General features: G+C 47.6%; 1 protein-coding gene across 9 annotated transcripts in view; it reads right to left on the bottom strand.

Moving 5' to 3' along the window:
• ACACB (acetyl-CoA carboxylase beta) overlaps positions 1-22,828 on the bottom strand; it is a 2,187,049-nt gene that overhangs the window by 1,719,986 nt on the left and 444,235 nt on the right. For 8 of the 9 annotated variants that reach the window (XM_085633342.1, XM_085633341.1, XM_085633344.1 and 5 more), the window contains one exon: positions 8,730-8,868. In XM_085633342.1, coding sequence (XP_085489468.1) covers positions 8,730-8,868 — 139 coding nt within the window. Of the gene's footprint in view, positions 1-637; positions 826-8,729; positions 8,869-22,828 lie in introns of those variants that run through there. The other variant, XM_085633350.1, reaches the window with a different exon arrangement.

The raw sequence follows: 22,828 nt of genomic DNA, 5'->3' as shown, positions 1-22,828 counted from the left end.
ACTTTCCGGTCCCAGACAACAGTTTCCACAAGCACGGGGCTGTTCGATGGGGAAACAAAACCAAATGAATAGTCCTAAAATCCGGACCAGCCAAAGTTGTACATCAGGGTTAAGCAGAGTTTTGGTCTTTGGCAATATCTTCAGTGTTCTCCTTTTCTTTCCTTCTTAGGTCTGGTAGGGTGATGCCACACACTCAGAAAACAGAAGAATGCCCAGGTAAGTGTTAGTAATAAAAATTAAATCTACTTGAGTGGTTTATTTATGGAGGGCTTACCCTCACTGTCTGTCAGTTATTTCTTTCCTATGTTATTTCCTTAGACTATATTTAGGCGCATTCACTTTGTCCCGTTACCAGTATACAGCCATGTTCTTACTTCGCTTTCTTTCCAAATGACTACTACCTTGGGCTTCTTTTATAGGCGTCTCCTATTACTGTACTCGCTCGCTCTCTTGGGTGACCTGTTCCCCTCACCAACACCAGTGCACATAAACCTTGTAATGGCCCCCTCCTTTAATACCCCCTTCAGGTTGTACTTCAAACCTTTCGCAATATAGCAGTGAGAAAAACAGCATGAAATTCCAGAACAATGCTGCAGCACAAACTTTGTTCCACTACACCTGGTTCCTAGTTACTCACCCAGGCAGCCACAACCATCCTGAGCTGTGGCGAGTCCGCACCCATCGGTGGCCTCCACCATTCTTGCGACCAGGTGTCTTCTTCCTGCACTTCGCCCCAAGGGTCCTCACTCTGTGGGTGGGGAGGGTCAGCATCTGTTCTCTTGCCGGAACCTCCTTTGCCACGGGTCACAAAACTCCCACTTTTCCTCCTCTCGCATGGTGGGGCTTTCTCGGTCTCCTCTCATCCAGGGCTTAATTTGTGCCGGTGCTTTCCGGTGCTAAGCACCGGCACTTATTTCTCAGGGCCGGGTCTACATGGGGCGATTGCCGTTAAGACACTAAAGTAAACAAAAGAAAAACCCACGAGCTGTTTCAGGCAGTACGTAACCTGAAACTGGTGTTTAAGCACTGTGAAAATGAATTCACAATGCTGCCCATGTGTGAACCTGGAGGCACAAGGCAGTGTTGTATAATCAGGATGGTGGGTGCGGGCCGCGCGGCATTTTACAATGTCGTGTATTTTTTTCCGAAGGTTCTTTAATTCTTTTAGCCTGGGGCGGGGCACCCAGCACCAGAGACAGGCGAGGCAGGGTTGATTTGTAGCAAACGTGTGAATCCCTCCCCCACGCTCACCCCATGCTGACCTGGAGCGCCTTTGCCTCAAAGAGCAGGGGCTGGAGGAGGGGCCCACAGGGTATTTGGCAGTTAGCCCACGTGAGCGAAATTACAGGAGCAGATCATTTTGTTAGCAACTAACTCAACATGGCGTGCATTGCTTTTGTCTGCCTCGAGCAGCAGGATTGCAGACCTGTCAGTGCTGCCAAATCCCTACACCTTTGGAGCTGCAGTGTCTTTGTAGATTGGAGCCAGGCTGCAGCCCCAGCCCGCACGTCGCCACTGACAGGATTGACTGTCTGGGAGAGCAGGACATCTGCATTAGGTATGTGATTGAGCACCGGCGCCCGCAATCAAAACAGGTACCATTTTTGTTTACTAAATGTACATGCTTCATAAAAGCAACAAGAGCTGCACGTTAAAAAAAAAAACTTTTCCGGCATTTAAGCACGTTCTTTTGATCTCCTGTGCTGAGGGCTCGGCCTGCGCCTCAGATTTATTGCCTAAGCCTTGTAAAATCGGAGGATGGTTGCCAGAGGGCAGGCTGCGCTTGAGTCTCATAGTTAGTGCACGTGCTGCTCTGCACTCCGTTTAGGTCAGTTTGTGTTTTAGAGAAGTAATATGTTAAAGCAGATTGCATTCTGCTCGCACTAAGCCTGCCAAATTGTCTTATTCTGTCTGGCATGGTTTTGTAATGTAGTGACAAATTGTAGAGTTCGGAGGAGGTAATACTTTTTTTTTAAAGGGGCAAAAAACTAGAATTCTCACGTAAATACTCTGCAGGATTTCCCATTTGCTTTTTGTTAACTTTAGCATCTTTGAAAATGTTCGGCTCCACTTGTGTAGGTAGAGTGTGCAGGTTATTGCTTGACTTGTTCAGAATAAATTATATGACCCTTTGAATTTAAAAGACATCTTAAGTAGATAATAAACTTACATTTGAAATAAGGGGGGAACATCAATTCAAAACCTGCAGAGAAACAATGTGATTAGGACACATTACATTACTATCAGGAACCTGGTATGAGATATAACAGAACTCTAACAAAGAGATTTTTCTATGTAATGATTGAGAAACCAAGCAAGCCTGAAGCCATTTTTTTAAAAGTCACTCGTACTGACATAAAAAGAATGCTGACATAGTTTTCAAATTGGGTTTGTGAAAGAATCAATCCCCTTCCTATTTTCAGAATGTATAGAAGAAGCCTTTAATCTACATGGGAGATTATTTTGCATGACAAGAAAAAGCAGAAACGAGTGAATTTTGCAAAATATGCTGACTTCTGCCAGACTTTCGCTTGTTATTGCCTTACAGTTACTCTTTTTATGCATAATGAGTAAATTTGCCAGAAAGGTTTATCTGTAATTTTGTAACTCCAAATTGATGGAATTGTAGGTAAATCGTATGTGCAAAGCTAGAATTCATATTGTTCTGCATTTTTGTGAATGTAGTGGCAGGGGAAGTAGAGGTTTGCATAGACAGATAAGCATTGTGGATATTAGGTGTTCTGCAAATGCAATGTATTATTAAAAATGTGCCCTACTCCATACATTTATGTAGATCTTTCCTCCATCTTTTTTCCTTTCATAGGAAACAGCACTTTTGGGAATTCAGTACTTGCTGCATTACTTGTCATTCCCTATTCGACTGCTATATTTGTTACCAGCAGAAATGAATATCACCTAGCCCCCAGAACGAGGGCCTCTGAGATTTGAAAATTTTAAAAGAACAATTTGGCAGGTATTAAAGAGATGTAGTGAATTAGTGAGGCCATATACAAACATGAATTTGGTTCTTTATCACTATATATTCTGAGAACAAAATGGTAACTATCCTTCAGTGTTAACCAGAAGTCCTGATCTCACACTGAAAGGATCAATGGATAACTGTGCCAATGATTCCCCCATGCTTGCAGGCCATAACGTTCTGGCCCTTTTCTTTGCTTATGATACATTTCTGCTAGCTAAAATCTGAGCTGGTTTACAAACACTTGTTGACAGATTTGAATCTGTTTTGTAGGTTATATGGTCTTGTAATAAATGCATCCAAAACCAAGCATATAACTTATTTCAGGGGGTCGAGGGGGTACCGTAAGCTTGGGAAGGGACGTTTTGGAAAGGGTCAAGGACTTGATTATTTAGGGCTTCATCTGCCTGATTCGGGATCATGGGCCCCACAGATTTCTGAAAGCTCACTTTTGTTAACCCATAGAGCTGGGGCTATTCTTAGATTTGCTAAAAAGGCTCCCTGGTATCCGAGTCTTCCAGCAGTGGAGATGGAGAAAGCCCAACCAAGGGGTGCTGCATAGTGACAGAACTATGGGTCTACTGCCACGCAGGTAAACTGGGATCTAGTGAGAACAACTTCATAAGAGCTCTAACAGTAATGTAGAGATGAACCCCCTTAGTTCCTTTTACATTGGACCTTGAACTTAAGCCTATATCTGCGTTTGCCACCCTAATGCTGGTACTTTATTGGGTTCGCTTATGGGCCATTAAGGAATTGCGACCCTTTTGAGAGGGCTTTGTTGCTATTCTCAGTATAAACAGCTCCAAGAAGATCAAGTGGTTGGCCTATGTCACAAAATAATTGTATGACCTGGGCCTAGGCGATTTTTGGAAAGAGCCCTCCTCTGTCACACTTACTGTGGTTACTGTTGTCAAATCAAAATACTGGTAGAGAGTTGCTGCTCAGAATGAGTTGCCTAGTTCCATCAGCAGCTGCACAAGGCTTTTTCTATTGTATAAGACTGTGCCTAAGGCAGAGAAATTCCTAAATTGTATCCGACTGGTGTGTACACACTCACATTCTTTACTGTTTAGGTCCAGGACTTTGCTGATTGTTGTGTTTACATTAACATGGGATCCTGCACAGTCAGTGTCTACCTTGTGTCTGTCATGCATGTTTTTCTATAAAACCGAGGAACAGTTGCTATTCTTTTGCCCAAAATATTCCAGAGCTAGGTGGATTGTGCCCTTGCGTCATCTTCTGGGAATGACAAATCACACAAATGCTTTCAGAATTTATAAAAGTGATTCTACAAGTGTGAAAGTGCCTTCCCATATGTTACATTATGTTATGATAAATTGATATATGTATCACACTAATCACCCAAGAGGGTATCCAGGCACTTGGGCAGCTGTGTAGGCGTGAGGTCCCAGAGGTGCTTATGTGAAGAGTCGGGTCTTCAGCTTCTTGCGGAACTCAAGATGTGAGGAGGTGGCTATGAAGTATTGAGGCTTGTGGAAGTGGGTGGAGCCTCTGGAGGAAGTGGGCGGAGCCGGGAAAGTGGGTGCGACCTCCTAAAAAAATTTAGAACACCTGCACCTAATATTTTACAAATTAAGCACTGCTCTCATCCGAATCTGGTCTCTGTTTTCTCGCCATGTCCTCTTGCTGGGGTGTCTCTCCTCGGGACAGCTTTTTAGGTCTCGCCTGACCCAGCGCATGCGCTGGTCTGGCGAGACTTATTGAGAGGGCTCCAAAAAGTGCTACCAGGCCAGCCTAGAGCTACAGTGCATGTGCGCGGGCGCGCGCGATCACTTTCACTTTCGCGGCTGCTCGGCCGCTTTGCATAGCCAATAGGTCTCGCTTTTGGGACCTTATAAGTATTTAGTTATGCAACTGTTGCATGGCTAAACACTTATAAGGTCCCAAAGGCGAGACCTATTGGCTATGCCAATGCTTGTTCTACTTTCTGCCCCGCCCCTCCCGTATGCAGTAGCCCATTTTTAATTTTCTCTTTTCTGTCCATCTCTGTCTTTTCCCCTCCGCTCTCTCTAACCCTTATCCATTTTCTTTTTCGAAGTTCCTGGGGGTGTTGTGATGGGCTGCCTAGGGAACTGCGATCCAGTTCCCGGTTAAGTAGGTATGAACATTCCCGGGCCTTTCACAGAAACCTTTAAGGAAACTCATCGCAACAGATAATTTAAACTGGCAGTTGGTGCAGTAACCATAGAAAGGCCGAAAGGGACGTATACATTTTTAATAGTGCCTAGTGCAACGTTTTACTGAGCCAAGACAAAATAAAAATAAAACATGCAACACCTTAGCTTGTGCAAGGTCAGTCCTGTGGATGCCACACCAGGCCACAAACTTGTCCCCACAGCCCGAAATAAATAGACTTTGCGGAAGGGCACCCGGCAGCCTGGATGTCATTCACAACATCGGCAGGCAAAACAAACGCTGTCAACTGCTGCTGCTTAAACTCTTTGCCTGGAGGTGCAGACTGAGCAAATTCAGGTGGAGTACCCTGCCCTGGTTCTGCTTCCGGAAGTGGTAAGTCTTTTGTCCCTATACGGCAACTAGGATGACTTGCGTTCGGTCGTTCCTGATTTTCTGAAAAACTCTTGGGCAGGTGAAGCAGAGGTGGGAATGCATAAAGGAGTCCTGAGTCCAGCCAAAATGTATCTCTTAGGGGCAGTCTTTGCAGGAACGTCAATGTGCAAATCTTTGAACACTGCACATTAGACAGTGGTAAAAAGATCTAGCTAGGGGTCTCCCTATTGTTGGGAGATGCTGGGGACCAACTCAGGGTGCAGTCGCCATTCATAATCTGCAGGTACTGCTGATCTTGTCCACCCTCGTGTACAGGGATCCTACCAGGTTCACAATCCGGCAAATGCCCTGATGGTCCAACCACCTCCAAAGATGCAATGCCTATTGCCACAGGACTCCAATGCTAGGCCTGGGCAGTAAATTCTATTCCACGGTTTGAGTTCACAGAGTTTTCCCACTCCGCTTGCAGCATGGAGTTTGGCAAAAACCAATAGCGGAGCTAAGTCTATCTGCACGCTTACCCCTACTTTACATCTGTTGCTTCAGACTTCCCTAGCGCTTATGTCACTTTTGTCAAGTCTCCTTGGCTGCCTTCGGGTTAGGGCATCAGTCCTCCACAGGATCCGCACTCGGATTGGTTCCGCAAGCAGAAGCATAGAGTGAAGGACAGCACAGAGGCACTGAGCAGAAAGCCCAGATAATCCGCACAACTGGAGAATCGGAATTAAGACCTGACCAAGGACCTGCGGGCATGGGAGAGGCTGCAGTCCGATCTGTCCAAAGACAAAGTCCCGGAAACGAGCAGGCTGAAGAACCTCAAAGGCCGTATCCTACTGGAAGCCATGTCCAAGAAAGGCCACTTTAAATTCTCATTCCTACGCACACATTAGCCCTAACCAGAATCCCCAACGATCCATGGGATCCAGAAAAGGCGCAAATCAGCTGATATTCTTTCCAAATGTATCCGTAAGAGGCTTCGTCAGGCCGTAGGACCTTGCCGCCACCTCTATCCAGTCCTCTGCCCTCATGTCCCCTAGGTGCCCAGAGATTACTGCTGCCGCCAACTTACTGTCCTCGTTGCTTCGGGGTTGAGTGAGCGAGAGCCAACTCCGGGGCTTTAGAGGGGCTATGGCTGAGGCGCCAGCAGGTGAGATAACTGAATCATCAGCTTTGCTTTACTTTACTTTGTACCATGGAGATGTTGTTCATCCCTCTCTGAGGCATGGAAATAAGAAATAAAGGCTTGACAGACTGAACCAGGTTGCCCCACAGTAGGATAACCGAGCACTCAGGGACCGCCCCATTCCTTAACACAAAAATACATGTTGAATCAAGGACTTGACCCTGCACTGAACAATGTTCACCAGGACAACAATGCTACAGGGGGTTTCTAATTGTATTACAGAGACAGTACTGGACAGAAATAAAGGCCTTATTCCAAAACCTTCCAGCTAGTCCAATCAGACGCGTCCTAAATATTTAGCAGGCTCCTTATTAAGTGCAGGCTGTTCAAGAGGCCCAAAAAGTCTTGAGTGGGACCCAGAAAACGGAATTTTCCTGCTTTTCAATGTTGTTCATGGTTTGGGGGTGGGGTAAGAACTCATGTGACCTTCGACATCACTTGAATGCAGTTTTTTTCCAAAGGGGTATAGATTTCATTATGAGCTGGAATATTGTGTTCTTGGTAACACTGGGGCAACAGTAACTTTAGACTTGTGTGAAGAATGGCGTACTCAGTGAGTGAAGTAACAGAGGGATGGCAGGTCTGGTCTGGGTAAGGAGATAACTAAAAAGAAGGGTGAATGAGGAGGTTGATCATGAAGGATGAAGGGCTGGTAGGCCCCACAAACATTCTACCCAACAGGTAACAGAGGAATCAAAGGAACACATACCGGATGTGATTATCTGCAGTCAGGAATTCTACTTTCCCATTTAAAGTATTACTACAATTTGTTAAGAAACCATTTTCTGATGGCAGCATAGGGTCAAACAGTTGCCAGAAGGGAATTTCAAGTGGCTGAAGTGATGCACTTGCAACCTTTAGTACAGTGGTGGCGCATGCAGAGATAAGCTCCACTTGCTGGCCTGGCACCTTGTGGGCATACACTGTATTACACTCATGTGTAACTAAGGCATTCCTATGCCTACAGGTATTGTGTAATGAACGCAATCTTGTTATATTTAACATACATACCGCTGACGATAACCGAGTAAGTGTCTGAAAAGTTTCAGCGCACGGTCCATCTTCTCCTTGTGTTTGCCCTAAGTTGGTAGGGTATGCCCAGACGTGGGTCCCTTGCTCAATTTGGCACTGGATTCAAGCTAGCCTAGCTGATGAGGGGTGTTACCTCGAAATCGGTCCCAGGATGCTTGTTTCCAGTCCAGGGAAGACCTGCCTTGGCAGTTCGAACAGGGCTGTTCACATGAGGAACAGGGTCAAGACGGATTTGCATATAGCTGGGTCTGAACTGGGGTGGCGAAGTGAGCTAAAGAACCACAATGGATTCATCCCAGATCTAATAATGACTGGGGGTGAGTGTCTGAAAAGTTTCAGCGCTCCATCCATCATCTCCTTGTGTTTGCGATAACCGAAACTCACCATGTGTGCCATACAATATATTAATATCCTGGCAGCTCTAGGTCACGTGGTGTTTAAGCTGTCTACGTAGAGGTGGCTGAGCGGAACTAAGTGGAATTCTACAGAGTTCAAGTTTACCAGCTCCGCCCAGGCCTACACAACACTGCCATGTGTGTTGCAGTGCCACATGGCAATGGTGTTGTCCACACAAATCTGTATCAGCTTCCCCTTGATGGATGTAGGAAGACCTTCAAAGACAGACTTCCAAGAAAATCTACCATTTAAAAACGCCTCTTACCTAGGTCGCTCCTCATAGAATGCATGAATCCTGAATATCTGATCTAGGATGACCATGTGTACAAGGCTGGACTCTTAAACTTCAAGGATTCAGGACAACTTATTGCTATGTTTTTCTTTAGCACCAGTGCTCTCAAGTGACCTAGCAAAGACATCGAGCTTCATTTCTTTAGATGATTCACGTATTGTATGATTTAATAGAAGTACAGAATCACCTGGAAAAGACGCATTGAACTGAAAATGTGCAAAAAACTTTTTTTTAAAATTTTTTTTTTACTCTCTGGTCCTGTATAGGAATTATACATGCACATAAATTATAAACATATAGTACGATGTGCTTACCTGCATTGGCTTTAAGGTCCTCTGGTGTAACCATGACGACAAACCTAATAGCTCTTTCATTTCTAAACATTTCATAGGCCCATCGGCGGATGGACCTCATGCACTTAACTGCAGCAATTCCATTGTTCGCAATGAGAACCTGCATTTAAAAAAAAGAAAAAAAAGACAAAGAAAAGGGACAGCATTGTAAAAAAAATGTGAAATCAAAAATGGTTTGAAAATCTTTTTTTTTTTTTTTAAATCGTTTTATTAACCATGCTCATGAGACCATACACCATAAAATAGTTCCAAAAGTCCATATTTGGAGATACCACTAAAATCAGCAGTAAATCAATCATGAGGAAGCAACCAAAACAATCAATAATTCCCATCCCTGTGAGGAGTTCCTGCGGGACTTCGCGCTTCCTACACTATCTCAGGAGCTGGGTGAGGCCCTCAATGCTCTTCAGGCAGGGAAGGCACAGGGCCCCAACGGGCTACCTGTTGAATTATATAAGAGTCAGGCTAGCGTGATTGTTGACCATATGAGGCGTATGTTCCTCGAGGCCCGGGAGGCGGGGAGACTCCCGCCGGATCAGCGGGAAGCCACAATAGTGGTCATTCATAAGGCCGGGAAACCGACTGACCTGTGCTCCTCATACCGGCCCATCTCGTTGCTCAATGTAGAGGCTAAGGTCCTGGCCAAAGCCCTGGTGACATGGTTGCCATCGGTCCTGCCGGACCTTATCCATGTAGACCAGTCAGGTTTCATGCCCCATAGGAGCACTCGCCACAATCTGCGGAGGGGGTTTTGTATATGACGGAGGCGGTGGGTGATGTTCAAACGGCCCTCATGGCCCTAGACGCATCTATGGCCTTCGATAGTATCGAGTGGCCGCATCTTTTCAAGGTTCTTCAGAAACTAGGGTTCGGCCCGGTTTTCTGCGGGTGGGTGCTACTTTTGTATGAACAGCCACTAGCACGAGTCAGGGTCAACGGAGCAATGTCTCGTCTATTTCCCCTGCGCAGGGGAACCAGGCAGGGGTGTCCCCTGTCCCCGCTTCTTTTTGCCCTGGCTCTTGAGCCCCTGGCGCATTGGATCCGGCGGGACAGGTCATTCTGGGGCCTTGCGCTCAATGACCTCTGGGAGGAGCGTATATTGTTGTACGCAGACGATATTGTTCTCTATATGGCCCGCCCGTATCACTCAATTGCGCAGGCGCTTCACCTCTTTGAACTATTCGGGAGCTACTCGGGTTTCACAATTAACTGGTCCAAATCCCTCATTTATCCCCTCTCGGGCCCGCGGGGCTGTGCGGCATTGCTGGTGACGGGCGGCTTCAAATACTTGGGGGTGTATGTTACCAGGGACAGGGTAGAGTTCTTTAACAAAAATCTTGAACTGCAATTGGCAAGGTTGGCCAATGATGTGTCCCACTGGAGGTCCTTGCCCCTTTCCCTGGCTGGGCATGCTGCGCTGTTCAAGATGTTGTCTCTGCCGTGGCTGCTATATGTTTTGCAAAATACACCGTACCCGGTCCCGAGCGGGGTGTTTCGGCGCATAGCGCAATCTGTACGTACGCTGTTGTGGGAAGGGGGGGAAGCCCGAGGATAGCGTTGTGGAAACTCACGAGAGGGGTGTACGACGGGGGGCTGGCCATCCCGGACATCCAGTTATATTACTGGGCTTCTCAACTGCAAGTAATCAACGACTGGGTCTATGTGCCGGGTTCGGAACCTGCCTATCAAGTGGACAGACATGTTATGCCGGGTGGGGTTTGTGAGTCGCTCCTCTATATACGGCGATTGCGAGGGGATCTACCCTCACATACGGGGGTGGTCCTCCACTGCTGGCGGGAAGTGAATACATTTCTGGGGTGGGATGGCAAATTGACAGGCAGGATCCCCGTGTGGGTGGGAGACCACCTAGCGGAAGTTAAGGGACTCGTGGGTTCCAGGGGCTGGAAGTTAATTGGTATAGAGTACCTGGGTGACGTGTGGAAAAGAGATGCCCCCAGATCCTTTGAATACCTTCAGCGTGAATACCAGTTGCATGGCTCCCAGCGTTTTCACTATCTGCGACTTATGCATGCCTTGCGTTCCCATGTGCGCCCTGACTCTTCCATTCCAGACCACTCCCCAATGGAGGACCGGCTTCTTCTTGACCCCATCTTAGTTAGGCCAACATCCACTATTTACCGTAAACTAATAAACAACATGCCTGACCCCTTGATGTCCCTGCGTGAGAGTTGGGAGGGGGACCTCGGTCGCCTTGACGATGAAGATTGGCAGGACGCCTTACAAAGCCCCCGCGAAGTTGCCATTCGGATTAGGTTCCGCTTTGTGCAGTTTAAAATCCTCCACCGGGTGTATTACCCGCGAACCCATCTTTTTGCACGGGGCAGGAGCCTGTCTCCATTATGTATGCGAGGATGTCAGGGGGAGGGAACATTCCATCATATCCTCTGGGACTGTCCGAACATAGTACCTTTTTGGACGCGGGTCCCGCGCGGGATGGTGGTGGGCTCCCCGGTACCAGTTGATCACAAATGGCTTCTGCTCATGATTAAAGGTCCCACAGATTGGTCCAGGTACCACGAGATATGGCTAGCCTTGGCAGCCGGAGTGGCGAAGCGTAAAATTGCCAATAGTTGAGGGGCGCAGGCGCCCCCAAGGTGGGATCAATGGTGCAGGGACCTGGATTGGTGCCAGAGGGCAGAGGAAGTTATTTCTAAGTCCCGGGGCTGTGTGCGCAAATGGAAAAAGAGTGTGGCGTCCAGTGATGGGGGGGGGAGGGGGGCCAAGTGAAATATGTTATTGTCCCATCATGCTGATCGATGTATATCCCGTGCAGGGGGAATACCACTTTTACCTTGTGATTTTAGTGATGTGTTGTATGAGACCATGAGCAAAGTTAATAAAAAGATTTCCAAAAAAAAATAATAAATATTAATCCCCATCCCACCAACAACTACGTGGCCCCTCCAGATCCTCTGTAGTTCTGCCAAAATGGTTTGAAAATCTGAGACAAAATAAAAAAGAATATCTTTAAAGTGGCATGTTTAAACAAGCTGAAGATTTATCTTGATTTAAACTCATTGACAGGCTATACCCTGCAGCTAATCTAATACTGCGCAAACAAATTCTATGCTTAGCAGGGAGTTAGCATACTTAAGTATGGTAGTAAAATACAACTTTAAGTTAAAAAAACCTAGAAATTCCCTGAAGAAAAAAAAAAGATCAAAGTTACCTTCTAGTTAGGTATATATTACTTTGCATTAAAAAAGCTCAAATTCAATGAAAGAAACAAAGGTTAAAGTGATGCTATAGTTAGGAGAAAATGTCTGTTTAAACGTAACATTTTAGACTACAAAACTAGCCACTGAAATTCATCAGTTATAGCTATTTTAAGTAACTAGCTCGTGCCCTTGCCATGCACTGTACATGACCTTACATATTAAATCACGCATTAAATGTTCTATGAAATTATTGATAATCACTGACCTCTAAAATAAAATACTACATTTAGACTAACATTGTCACCTAAATATTATCTGTTCTATTTCAGTGATATATATATATATATATATCCACACAAGAACTCCATGAAGGGGGCCCCCAACCCTGCAGGGCGGCTTCTGTTTACGTGAATGGAGAGACCCGTTAAAGCACGATATGCACACACGAAAGGAAACACAGAAGCCCGATGCTGGATTCCATGAATGCATTTATTCCTCTGGGAGAAGGCAGCAATTTAAAGTCCTTACGCATTTCAGCAGATTGCCTTGGTCACAGGTGAGTAGGATTGCTTGCAGTATTTGAACTGTTATATCACGTGGCTCAACATTTTCCTGCATATACCAGCATGCACCATCATTGTTGTTCCAACTCTGTATTGTGGTGCACATTTGAATAAAACTTTATAGCGTCACTGCACCACGATCACAAGTTCATATTGCAAGTGCATTTCTTCATATTCTTATTTTCAGCGCACAAAGCCACATGATTTGCATGTAAAAATTATATACACATTCACAATCCATGTTGCTGCTCCTCATTGGCCTATCTTGCACGACAGTCCAGAATCTGCAAAGGGAGGCAGTTGCTTCCCTCATCTCCCTTTCTCACCTTTCAAAACCATAATTGTCACGGAAAATCCATTTCTTTGGAATGAAGGCGAGCGGGTCATGCCCCCTGTAATATATCCACACGAGAACTCCATGAAGGGGGCCCCCAACCCTGCAGGGCGGCTTCTGTTTACGGGAATGGAGAGACCCGTTAAAGCACGACGTGCACACACAAAAGGAAACACAGAAGCCCGATGCTGGATTCCATGAATGCATTTATTCCTCTGGGAGAAGGCAGCAATTTAAAGTCCTTACGCGTTTCAGCAGATTGCCTTGGTCACAGGTGAGTAGGATTGCTTGCAGTATTTGAACTGTTATATCACGTGGCTCAACATTTTCCTGCATATACCAGCATGCACCATCATTGTTGTTCCAACTCTGTATTGTGGTGCGCATTTGAATAAAACTGAATAGCGTCACTGCACCACAATCACGAGTTCATACTGTCATATATATATATATATATATACACACACACACACACACACACACACACACACAGATATATATCACTCGTACAAAACCACTGAACATATTACATCGCTCATGACATGGTCAGTGACATCACTGATTATATCATCCAGTGAGTAAGTATTTTGTAAATGTATGAGTGGCTGTATGGGTGAGTGATTAGTTGTGTGAGTGGCCGTATGGGTGGGTGTGTGAGAGAATGTATGGGTGAGCGATTGGGTGTCTGAATGGCTGTATGAGTGAGTGACTGGGTGTGTAAGTGGGTGTATTGTGAGTGGGTGTTTAGCTAAGTGAGCTGTTGTGTGAGTGGCTGGATGGAAGAGTGACTGTGAATTGCTGCATGGGTAAGTGAGCAGATGTGGAAGTGCTTGTATGGATGTGTGAATGGGTATGTAAGTGGTTGTGTGGGGGTGTGAGTGAGTGGTTAAGTGATTGTATGGGTGAGTGAGTGGTTGAGTTGAGAGGCTGTATGGGTCACTGAGTGGGTGTCTCAGTGGCTGTGTAGATGAATAGGTGTGGGTGAGTGTGTGGCTGTATGAGTGAATGACTGCTTGTATGAGTAGCTGATTGGGTGAGTGAGCAGCTGTATGAATAAGCTGGTGTGTGAGTGGCTCTATGGATGAGCGAGTGGTTGTGTGAGTAGTTTTATGGTCTATGAACGGGTATGGGGGTGTTTGTGTGAGTGGGTGCATGAGAGGTTGTATAGGGATATGGGAGTGATTCTGTGGATGATGTCGTTTGAGATGTCATCAGTGATGTCACTGACCAGTTTAAGAGTGATGTAATATGCGAGCACATAAGCAGTGCATTGCGGGCGCATAAGCTATAGTTAGCTCAGGTAACTACGGCTGCTGAATTTCTATGGTTTTGTACGAGTGAAATCTAAGACTAACTATACATCCCTTTGACCTTTGTTTTTTTCAAGTCAATTTCTAAGGTTTTTTTTCTAAATTTTATTTTCTTACTGTAACCTGTAACCTTTGAGAGTGAGTGTGTGAGAGAGTGCATGAGTATCTCAGTGGGTGTGTGAGTATGTCTCAATGTGTCTGAGAGGGTGCATGAGTGTCTCAGTGGGTGCGCAAGTCTGAGTGGGTCTGTGAATGGGTGTGAGTGTGTCTCAGTGGACCTGTTAGTGGATATGCAAGTATCTCAGTGGGTCTGTGAGTGCATGAGTTACTGAGTCCATCTGTGGGTGGGTGCATGAGTCTTTGAGTGGGTCTGTCAATTGGTGCATGAGTGTCTTAGTGGGTCTGTTAGTGGGGGCACTTGTGTCTGAGTGGGTTTGTGAGTGGGTGCATGGGTCTTTGAGGGGGTCTGTCAGTTGGTGTATGAGTGTCTCAGTGGGTCTGTGAGTGAGTGCATGGTCTGAGAAGCCTCTGTTTTGCCCTCTTCTGCTCTGTTTTGCTTCTTTGCTTGTTTGTCTGCTCTCTGTTTGGCCTTTTCTACTCATTATTCTGCCCTGTTTTACCTATTTTCTGTTAGTTTTTCTGTCCTATGTTTTGCCTTTCCTGATAGTTTTTCTGCCGTCAGTTTTGCCTTTTCTGCTCATTTTGCACCCTCTTTTGCAATGGGGCCAGCAAAAATCAATGAGGGAGAAGGATGCAAGGCCCCCCCTCCCTGGGTCGATTTTGGCTCTGGCATTTCCATCCTCAGGAGCCTGGCCATGTCTCCCTGGGTGCCTTGGAGCCCACCCAGGGCACCCAGTGTGCAAGGATGTAGACTTTGGGGGGAGCCTCAAGGCCCCTGCATTCTCAGCAGGCTCTCCGCCTCCTGCGAATGACGGCATTGCTCCCACATGCAGAGAGCTGCACAATATGCTACTCCATGCATGCAGGAGCAATCATTTCACCTGTTTGCCTGCCCACAAGAGAAAGTGCAGGAAAACCAATGAAAATTCTGCTTCCAGCAAGCAGGAGCGGTTTGACAGCTCCCGTTTGCTGGAAGCAGAGTTTTGTTTGTTCTCCCTTGGCAGGACCGGTCAGCTCCCGCCAAGAGAAAGCACACTGCTAGGTCCCTGGGGTGGGCACCCCAGGACATAACAGGAGCCAGCACAGGGGGGGTGGTGGTCCCCAGGGTCATAACTGGCTCCAGGAGGAGGCCACACGGCCCCCCTCCATGTTTAAATTTTGGATTTTGCCACAGGGATGTGACGCTCCCTGGGGCCGGGGGGTCCGCATAGACCCCATCCATATTGTCTAATTTGGCCCCGGGAAGGTTCCCGGAGCTTCAACCAGTCTGTGCGGCCGCCCTCCCTTATAGAAAGTAAATCCCAGGGGAGGTGGTGGTCCCTAGGGCTCAAATGAGACCATGGAAAGGGTCCGGCAGCCCCCTTCAAATACAATAAATAAGCCCCAAGGAGGTGGTGGCCCCCCAGGGCTTAAATGAATCTTAGGAGGGAGGCACTGTGTTCCTGCCCTCCTTTTAAAAAAGAAAAATATGCCTACATGCCCCCAGGTCCTGGCCCACCCGGGGCTATAGCCTAAACAAGAGTGGGACACTGCACTTTTTTGGGGGGGCTGAAGCAGTATCCCAAGAGGTCTGCCAACACTTCCTAGTTGAAGTGTTGGCAGCCAACCAGATTTCAGCACAGGGAATGTCGGATCTTCACTTTCGCAAATAAGTGCACTGTATGAGTTTTTCTTGCACTCTTCATCGTTTGGGTCACTCCCCAATTTAACATTGAATTATTATGTATTGTATTTTTGCACTTTTGACCATGTTATCTGAAAGTCTGATACAACGTGGTTGTTTTCTTGTATGACAACCATGTGGGACTCTCCTCCTTATAATATATATGGTTCACCTCTCCGAAATATAGGATTTCCTTTCACGTCTTTGGGGATGTATGCTATTAAAGATAGGCAACTTATCCCTATTCATTACGTCCGTACTTTTTACTAACTAGTTAAGGCACCCGTTATATCCCTAACTTTTAGATATTGAATATTCCCTACTGAAGGCCCCATATGTATGGACTCCTAACTAGCAAGCGATTCAGAAAAATATTGGGTTCAACTATAGTAAGTACCATACGCATATGCCAACTGAGCATTACCAATTAAATCTAAATGATTGTATAGTATAGTGCTGGGCCTTTTATTCACAATTACAGATACATGGAGGGCCTGGGTTTTCGTGCAGAAGACTTTACTCTCATCTCTGTGACGTTTTTCGAATGGATTTAGTGCAACGATTTTAGAAGAAATTGTACTACACCAGTGACGGTTCGACTTACTTGGTGGGTTGTTAGATCTTTGTATTTGTGTACTACTGGGTGCACTCACTAAATTTGTTATCAAGCATGGGTGATAAGGATGTATTGCTACACACCTTGGTGAACGTTCACGATTATACACATCAGTATGACTTCACATTTATCAGGGTGCCACCAAAAGTCTCTCCTCCTACTCCCCTTTTTTCATTCTTTTATTTCTCCCCTACTATTGTTTCTCATACTAACCTCATATTGACTATTGAGGAGGCCTCTATATTAAGATTTTTGACATCTGACAATATCTAAGTGTATTTCTGTTGTATATAATCTGTGCTATGCACCAACAACATCTATATACCTATTTTTTCAGCCTTGAAAAAGTCAAGATTGCCGAAACACGTGTTGGCTGAGTTTTCTCTGGAGGTGCTATTTCTTCAAAATAAACCAACTTTAAATGGAAACTGGATCGTGTTCTTTGTGACGACAGATCATTGACTGGACTCATATATACCAACTGTGTTCTAACAAAACGTCACTAGTATAAAAATGAATATGCTACTTACCAGTATGCATCTGTTCTTGGCATGTAGGGCTGCTGACATTCATATCTGTGCATAGATCGCCGCCTAGTGTTGGGTCCGGATGTTTGCACGTTGTTGTCCTGGAAGAGTCTTCGAGGTATCCTGGGATAGGTGACTCCTCCCCTGGACTACAGTGCGCATGGGCATCCTCTCCATCCTCAGATTGTTTTTCGCCATTGTGGCAGTGATGGAGTAGATACAGAAAGTGATGACCATGCTTACAGTAATTCTGAGAGCTGCAGCTGCTACAGGCGCCGGGGAGGAGGGAGGGCGATATGAATGTCAGCAGCCCTACATGCCAAGAACAGATGCATACTGGTAAGTAGCATATTCAGTTCGAGGCATGTGGGCTGCTGAATTCATATCTGTGCATAGAATGTATAGCAGTGCCCTCTATTAGCGGTGGCTACCAGTGCCAGCTGCAGCGGTCTGAAAAAGGGTTTTGAGAACAGCCTGTCCTACAGCTGCCTGCTGTTTTGATTGCACATCTACACAATAGTGTTTGGTAAATGTGTGTGTGGTGGACCAGGTGGCTGCTCTACATATATCATGCAGGGGAATATTTCCTAGAAAAGCCATGGAGGCTCCTAACTTACGTGTTGAGTGGGCTCGTGGGGGAATAGTTAATGTGCGTTTTGCCTTTTGATAACAAATTTGAATACACTTAACTATCCATCTGGCTATCCCTGCTTTGGAGATGGCGTTACCTTTGTGGTGTGGGGCAAAGGCAACGAACAGTTGTTTTGTCTTCCTAAAGGGTTTAGTCCTGTCGATGTATTACATGAGGGCCCTCCTTACGTCTAGTGTATGGAGTGCTCTTTCCGCGACAGTTTGTGGGTTTTGGAAGAAAACGGGCAGTTCAATAGTTTGATTCATGTGGAACTGCGAGATTACCTTGGGCATGAATTTGGGGTTGGTACGTAGTACGACCCTGTTGGCGTGAACTTGTATAAATGGCTCTTGAACTGTTAGTGCCTGGAGTTCACTAACTCTTCTTAAAGAAGTGATTGCTACCAGGAAAGCTACTTTCCAGGTGAGGAATTGAATCTCGCATGAGTGGAGAGGTTCAAAGGGTGGACCCATCAGGCGTGTGAGGACCAGGTTGAGGATCCACATTGGAGCCGGTGGGTGGCTTGGTAGAATGACTCGTTTGAGTCCTTCCAAGAATGCTTTGATGGCAGGCACTTTGAATAGTGAGAGGTGCTGCCTGGTTTGCAGATAGGCTGATATTGCGGTCAAATGGACACGTATAGAGGTGTACGCCAGATTGCATCGGTATAGGTGTAAGAGGTAACAAATGATGTTTTGGATGGATGCGTCCAGCGGGTTAATGTCATTATTACTGCAATAAATGACGAACCTTTTCCATTTGGCTGCATAGCAAGCTCTTGTAGTGGGTCTCCTGGCCTCCTTGATGATGTCCATACAGTCAGGTGGCAGGTTGAGGTAGCCAAACTCTAGGACTTCAGGAGCCAGATTGCCAGGTTCAGCTGTTGCGGATCTGGGTGCTGAATCTCTCCATGGTTCTGCGTCAAATGCGCGGGTTTGATCCGCAGCCTTTGATGCGGCACCACGGAAAGTTCGAGGAAGGTGGTGTACCATGGCTGGCGTGCCCACGTAGGAGCAACTAGGACGAGTGTTAGGGAGTGTTGTCTGAGTTTGCGAGCCACCAGCGGTATCAACGGCGCTGGGGGAAAAGCGTACGCAAATCTGCCGGACCAGTTCATCCATATCGCATTGCCCTGCGACTGCGGATGTGGGAACCTGGCGGCAAAGCTTTGGCATTTTGCGTTTTCGCTTGTGGCGAAGAGGTGTATCTCTGGATGACCCCACTGCTGGAAGTACGGTTGGAGTACTGAAGGGTGTAGCTCCCACTCGTGCATCTGGTGGCTGTGTCTGCTGAGCAGATCCGCCATCTGGTTGTCCTTGCCCGGGAGGTGCTCTGCCATGAGGAACATGTTCCTCTGAATGGCCCACTTCCACATGCTCTGAGCCAGATGAGACAACTGTGGAGAGTGTGTTCCTCCCTGCTTCTGTATGTAGTACATGGCAGTCATGTCCGTCCGGATCAACACGACTTTGTTGCACAGATGTACTTTGAATGCCTTCATGGCTAGGAAGATTGCCATCAGTTCCAGAAGGTTGATGTGCATCTTCTTCTGTTGTGTCGTCCATAGTCCCTGCACTGTGTAGTGGAGTACATGAGCTCCCCATCCCTGGAGAGACGCGTCCGCTGTCAGTACTATTTGTGGAACAGGCTCTTGGAACGGTCGGCCCTTGCAAAGGTTTTGTGGATTCCACCAATGCAGAGAGTTGTATGCCCGACCGCTCACCAACACTAGGTCTTTCAACTGTCCTTGAGCCTGATTCCACTGACGTGCTAAGCACTCCTGAAGCGGGCGCATATGTAATCTCGCGTGTGGGACTATGAAAATGCAGGAGGCCATCATGCCTATCAACTGCATGAACACTCGCGCTGGAAGTGAGTGTTGGGGTTTGAACCTGGAGATCAGCATTTGCATGCTGACGATCCTCACTAAATTTGGCTGGGCTGTGGCCGCCAGAGTGTCTATAGTCGCACCTAGGTACTGTTGTACGTGTGCGGGCTGGAGATGGGATTTCGGGTAATTTAGTGAGAATCCCAGACTGTGAAGGAGGTGAATGGTGCGGGACATGTGGTTGGCACATTGCTGGGCTGATTGTGCTTGAACGAGCCAGTCGTCCAGGTAGGGGTAGACGTGTACGTGCTGCCTCCGTAGATGTGCCGCCACAGTAGCTAGGCACTTCGTGAAAACCCTGGGTGCTGTTGTCACGCCGAAGGGAAGGACTTTGAATTGGTAGTGCTGCCCCTGAACAGTGAACCTGAGGTATTTTTTGTGTGAGGGGTGAATGGGTATGTGGAAATACGCATCCTTGAGGTCCAGCGTGGCTAGGAAGTCTCCCTGCTTGAGAAGCGGAAGGACTTGCTGGAGAGTGAGCATGTGAAAGTGCTCGGAAAGAATGTACCGGTTCAGGGGTCTTAGGTCTAGTATAGGTCTGAGTGACCCGTCCTTTTTCGGTATTAAAAAGTAGAGGGAGTACACTCCCGTACCCTGCTCGTGGACGGGTACGACCTCTATAGCGCCTTTTAGAAGCATACTTTGCACCTCCTGCTGTAAGAGCGTTAAGTGCTCTGAGGACATAGGACGGTTTCTTGGAGGAATTGTGGGTGGAGTGGAGGTTAGCTCTAGACAGTAACCGTATTTGACAATATCTTTGACCCACCTGTCCGTGGTGATGGAGTTCCACGTGGACAGGAACCTTTGTAGCCTTCCCCCGACAGGTGTTATGTGGTCGGGAGGAAGGGAGAGGGCGTCACTGCTTGTTCTTGGGGGAGGACCTGGTGTTGCCGTAGCCGCGTCCTCTTCCCTTTGTACTGGAGCCACGATATCCACCCCGGGTGTTTTTATCGTAGGTGGTTTGTGTATTGCCCTTGTTGTATGTCTGCTGTGACCCCTGTCCTCTACCTGCTCCTCTATTTCCGGGGCGACGAAAGGAGCTGCTCCGAAAGGACTGAGTCTGGAGAGCCCCCATGGACTTTGCGGTGTCCGTGTCTTTTTTTATTTTCTCAAGGGTGGTGTCAACCTCCGGTCCGAATAAATAGTCGGGGTTGACAGGCTGGTTGAGTATATTATTTTACACCTCAGGTTTGAATCCGGAGATTCGCAACCAGGCATGTCGTCGCAGCATGACACTTGTGTTTATGGCCCTGGCAGCCGTGTCTGCGGCATCTAGTGCACACTTGATGGAAGCATTTGCGAGTAGATGTCCCTCTCTGATAAGAATTTCTGCACCTTCTTTGAACTGGTCAGGGAGATGTTGGAGTAGTTGCTCCAATGTGTCATAGTGCGCTCTATCGTAGCGAGCGAGGAGCGCTTGAGTGTTGGCTATGCGCCATATGTTGGCAGCCTGGGCGGCAACTCGCTTGCCAGAGGTCTCTAACACCTTGGACTCTTTGTCCGGGGGAGGAGCGTCACCTGTCGTTTGCGAGTGTGCCCTCTTGCGAGCATTCGCTACGACAATGGAGTCTAGTGGTAATTGGCCTCTGATGTAAGTAGGGTCCCCAGGCGCCGATCTGTATTTCTTATCGATCCTGGGGTTTATCACCCACGCCCTGGTGGGTTCTTTGAAGATGTCCTTGGCAGGTTTGAGGACCCCTTTCAACATGGGCAGAGTTTTTACCTGCCTTTCTGAGGATGCGAAGGTGTCCATAAGAAAGTCGTTCTCGACGGTGTCAGAGTGAAGCTGCACTCCATGATTATTCGCAGCACGTTCAATAAGAGCGTTGAACGCTGCAGTGTCCTCTGTGGGAGATGTTTTCGCCCCATAGAGTTGTGGGTCCTGTGCATCTAGAGGTGCACCTGGGTCTACAGGGTCGCCCCAAGTTTGATCAGGGTCCTGTTGGTCATCAGGGTCTATGTCTCCGTGGTAGGGGACTTGGTCACCCATGTAGTCCTCCAACGCATCCGTGTCGGAGTGTGTGGGAGAGAATGATTGTGGATCCTGGTAGGGCGAGTGGAAAGATTCGCAGAGGACAGGTTCTGAGTCCACAGGCAGCTTTCTTTTTAGTGGGATCCGGAAAGGGTCCAAAAGGTGGCTCCGAAGTTATCCTCCGTTCGTGGATAACCATCCTGCCGGTGTTGGCGTCGATGAGATGTGATGGAGACGTTTCAGCAGGTGTAATCGTGGTGTGGGTGACCCGTGTCCTGAGTTGGAAAATTTTCGGGATCGTGGATGGAGGCAGGCCAAAAGTAATGTTGGCTGGCGCCGAAGAGGCTGCTGGAGCTTTTATTGGGCCGGAGCCCGACGTGTCCTGGAGGACCGTTTTGGTTTTGCTGCTTTGTGCCGCAACAGGTCGCACTTGGAGCGCCTTTGAGGCTTTAGCGCCGACCAGGTCTGTAGAGGCGGCCGTGGACTTTTTAGGCGCCGGTGGGTCATCGAGTCGAGGGGCGGGAATGGCCGTCGACGTCTTCGATGCATGAGGCTTTGGTGTTGCCGTGGAAGCGATGTGAGACGCAGGAGGCAGTGTGACCTTTGGTGTCTGAGTCGATGGCGTCGACGCCGGGAGCCGAGCAGGTTTGGTGGCACCGACGGCCTTTTTCCGTATGCCGACTCCGACGTCGGCCGCTTCCAGTTCGGCACCGAAGTCTCGCTTGGTGCGCTCGGTGCCGACGCGTTTCGCTGGCGTCGAAGGTGTGGAAGGCCTCGATCCGACCAGCGTCACTTTTGGTTTCGGTTTCAATTGAACCAGTGCAGCTTTCGGTTTCGGTTTGGAAGAAGGGAAACCAGCCGGTTTAGGTAATAATGGCTGCCGCTGAATGTCCGAGGCCGGGCCCGAGGGCGGGGCCGAAGAACTGCGGGATAGGTCTCCGGTAAGGCCCGAAGGCGATCCCTCGACCGGAGCCATAGACTGTGGCACTGGGCTTTCTTCAGTCTGAACGGGTAGGCCTTGCTCGTCATTGGAGCTACTCTCTTCGGCCCCTAAGGCCTCATCGTAGTCTCCTACCTCGGTCTCGTCTTCATCTCTGCGAAAGAGTGATTCGTCGACGTCGTCCGATCCGGAGTCATGTTCGGAAACGGGACTGGAGGGTAGGATCTCGAATTCTTCGACATCATCGGTCTCGGCGTTGAAGATGTCTGCCGGGGCCGGTGCCGCGTGCTGCGCTTCGAGTCTCGCCGCTCGTCGAT

This window comes from Triturus cristatus, chromosome 11 (assembly GCF_964204655.1).
Source record: "Triturus cristatus chromosome 11, aTriCri1.1, whole genome shotgun sequence".
Lineage (NCBI taxonomy): Eukaryota > Metazoa > Chordata > Amphibia > Caudata > Salamandridae > Triturus > Triturus cristatus.
This window is presented reverse-complemented; position numbering and strand designations above follow the sequence as displayed.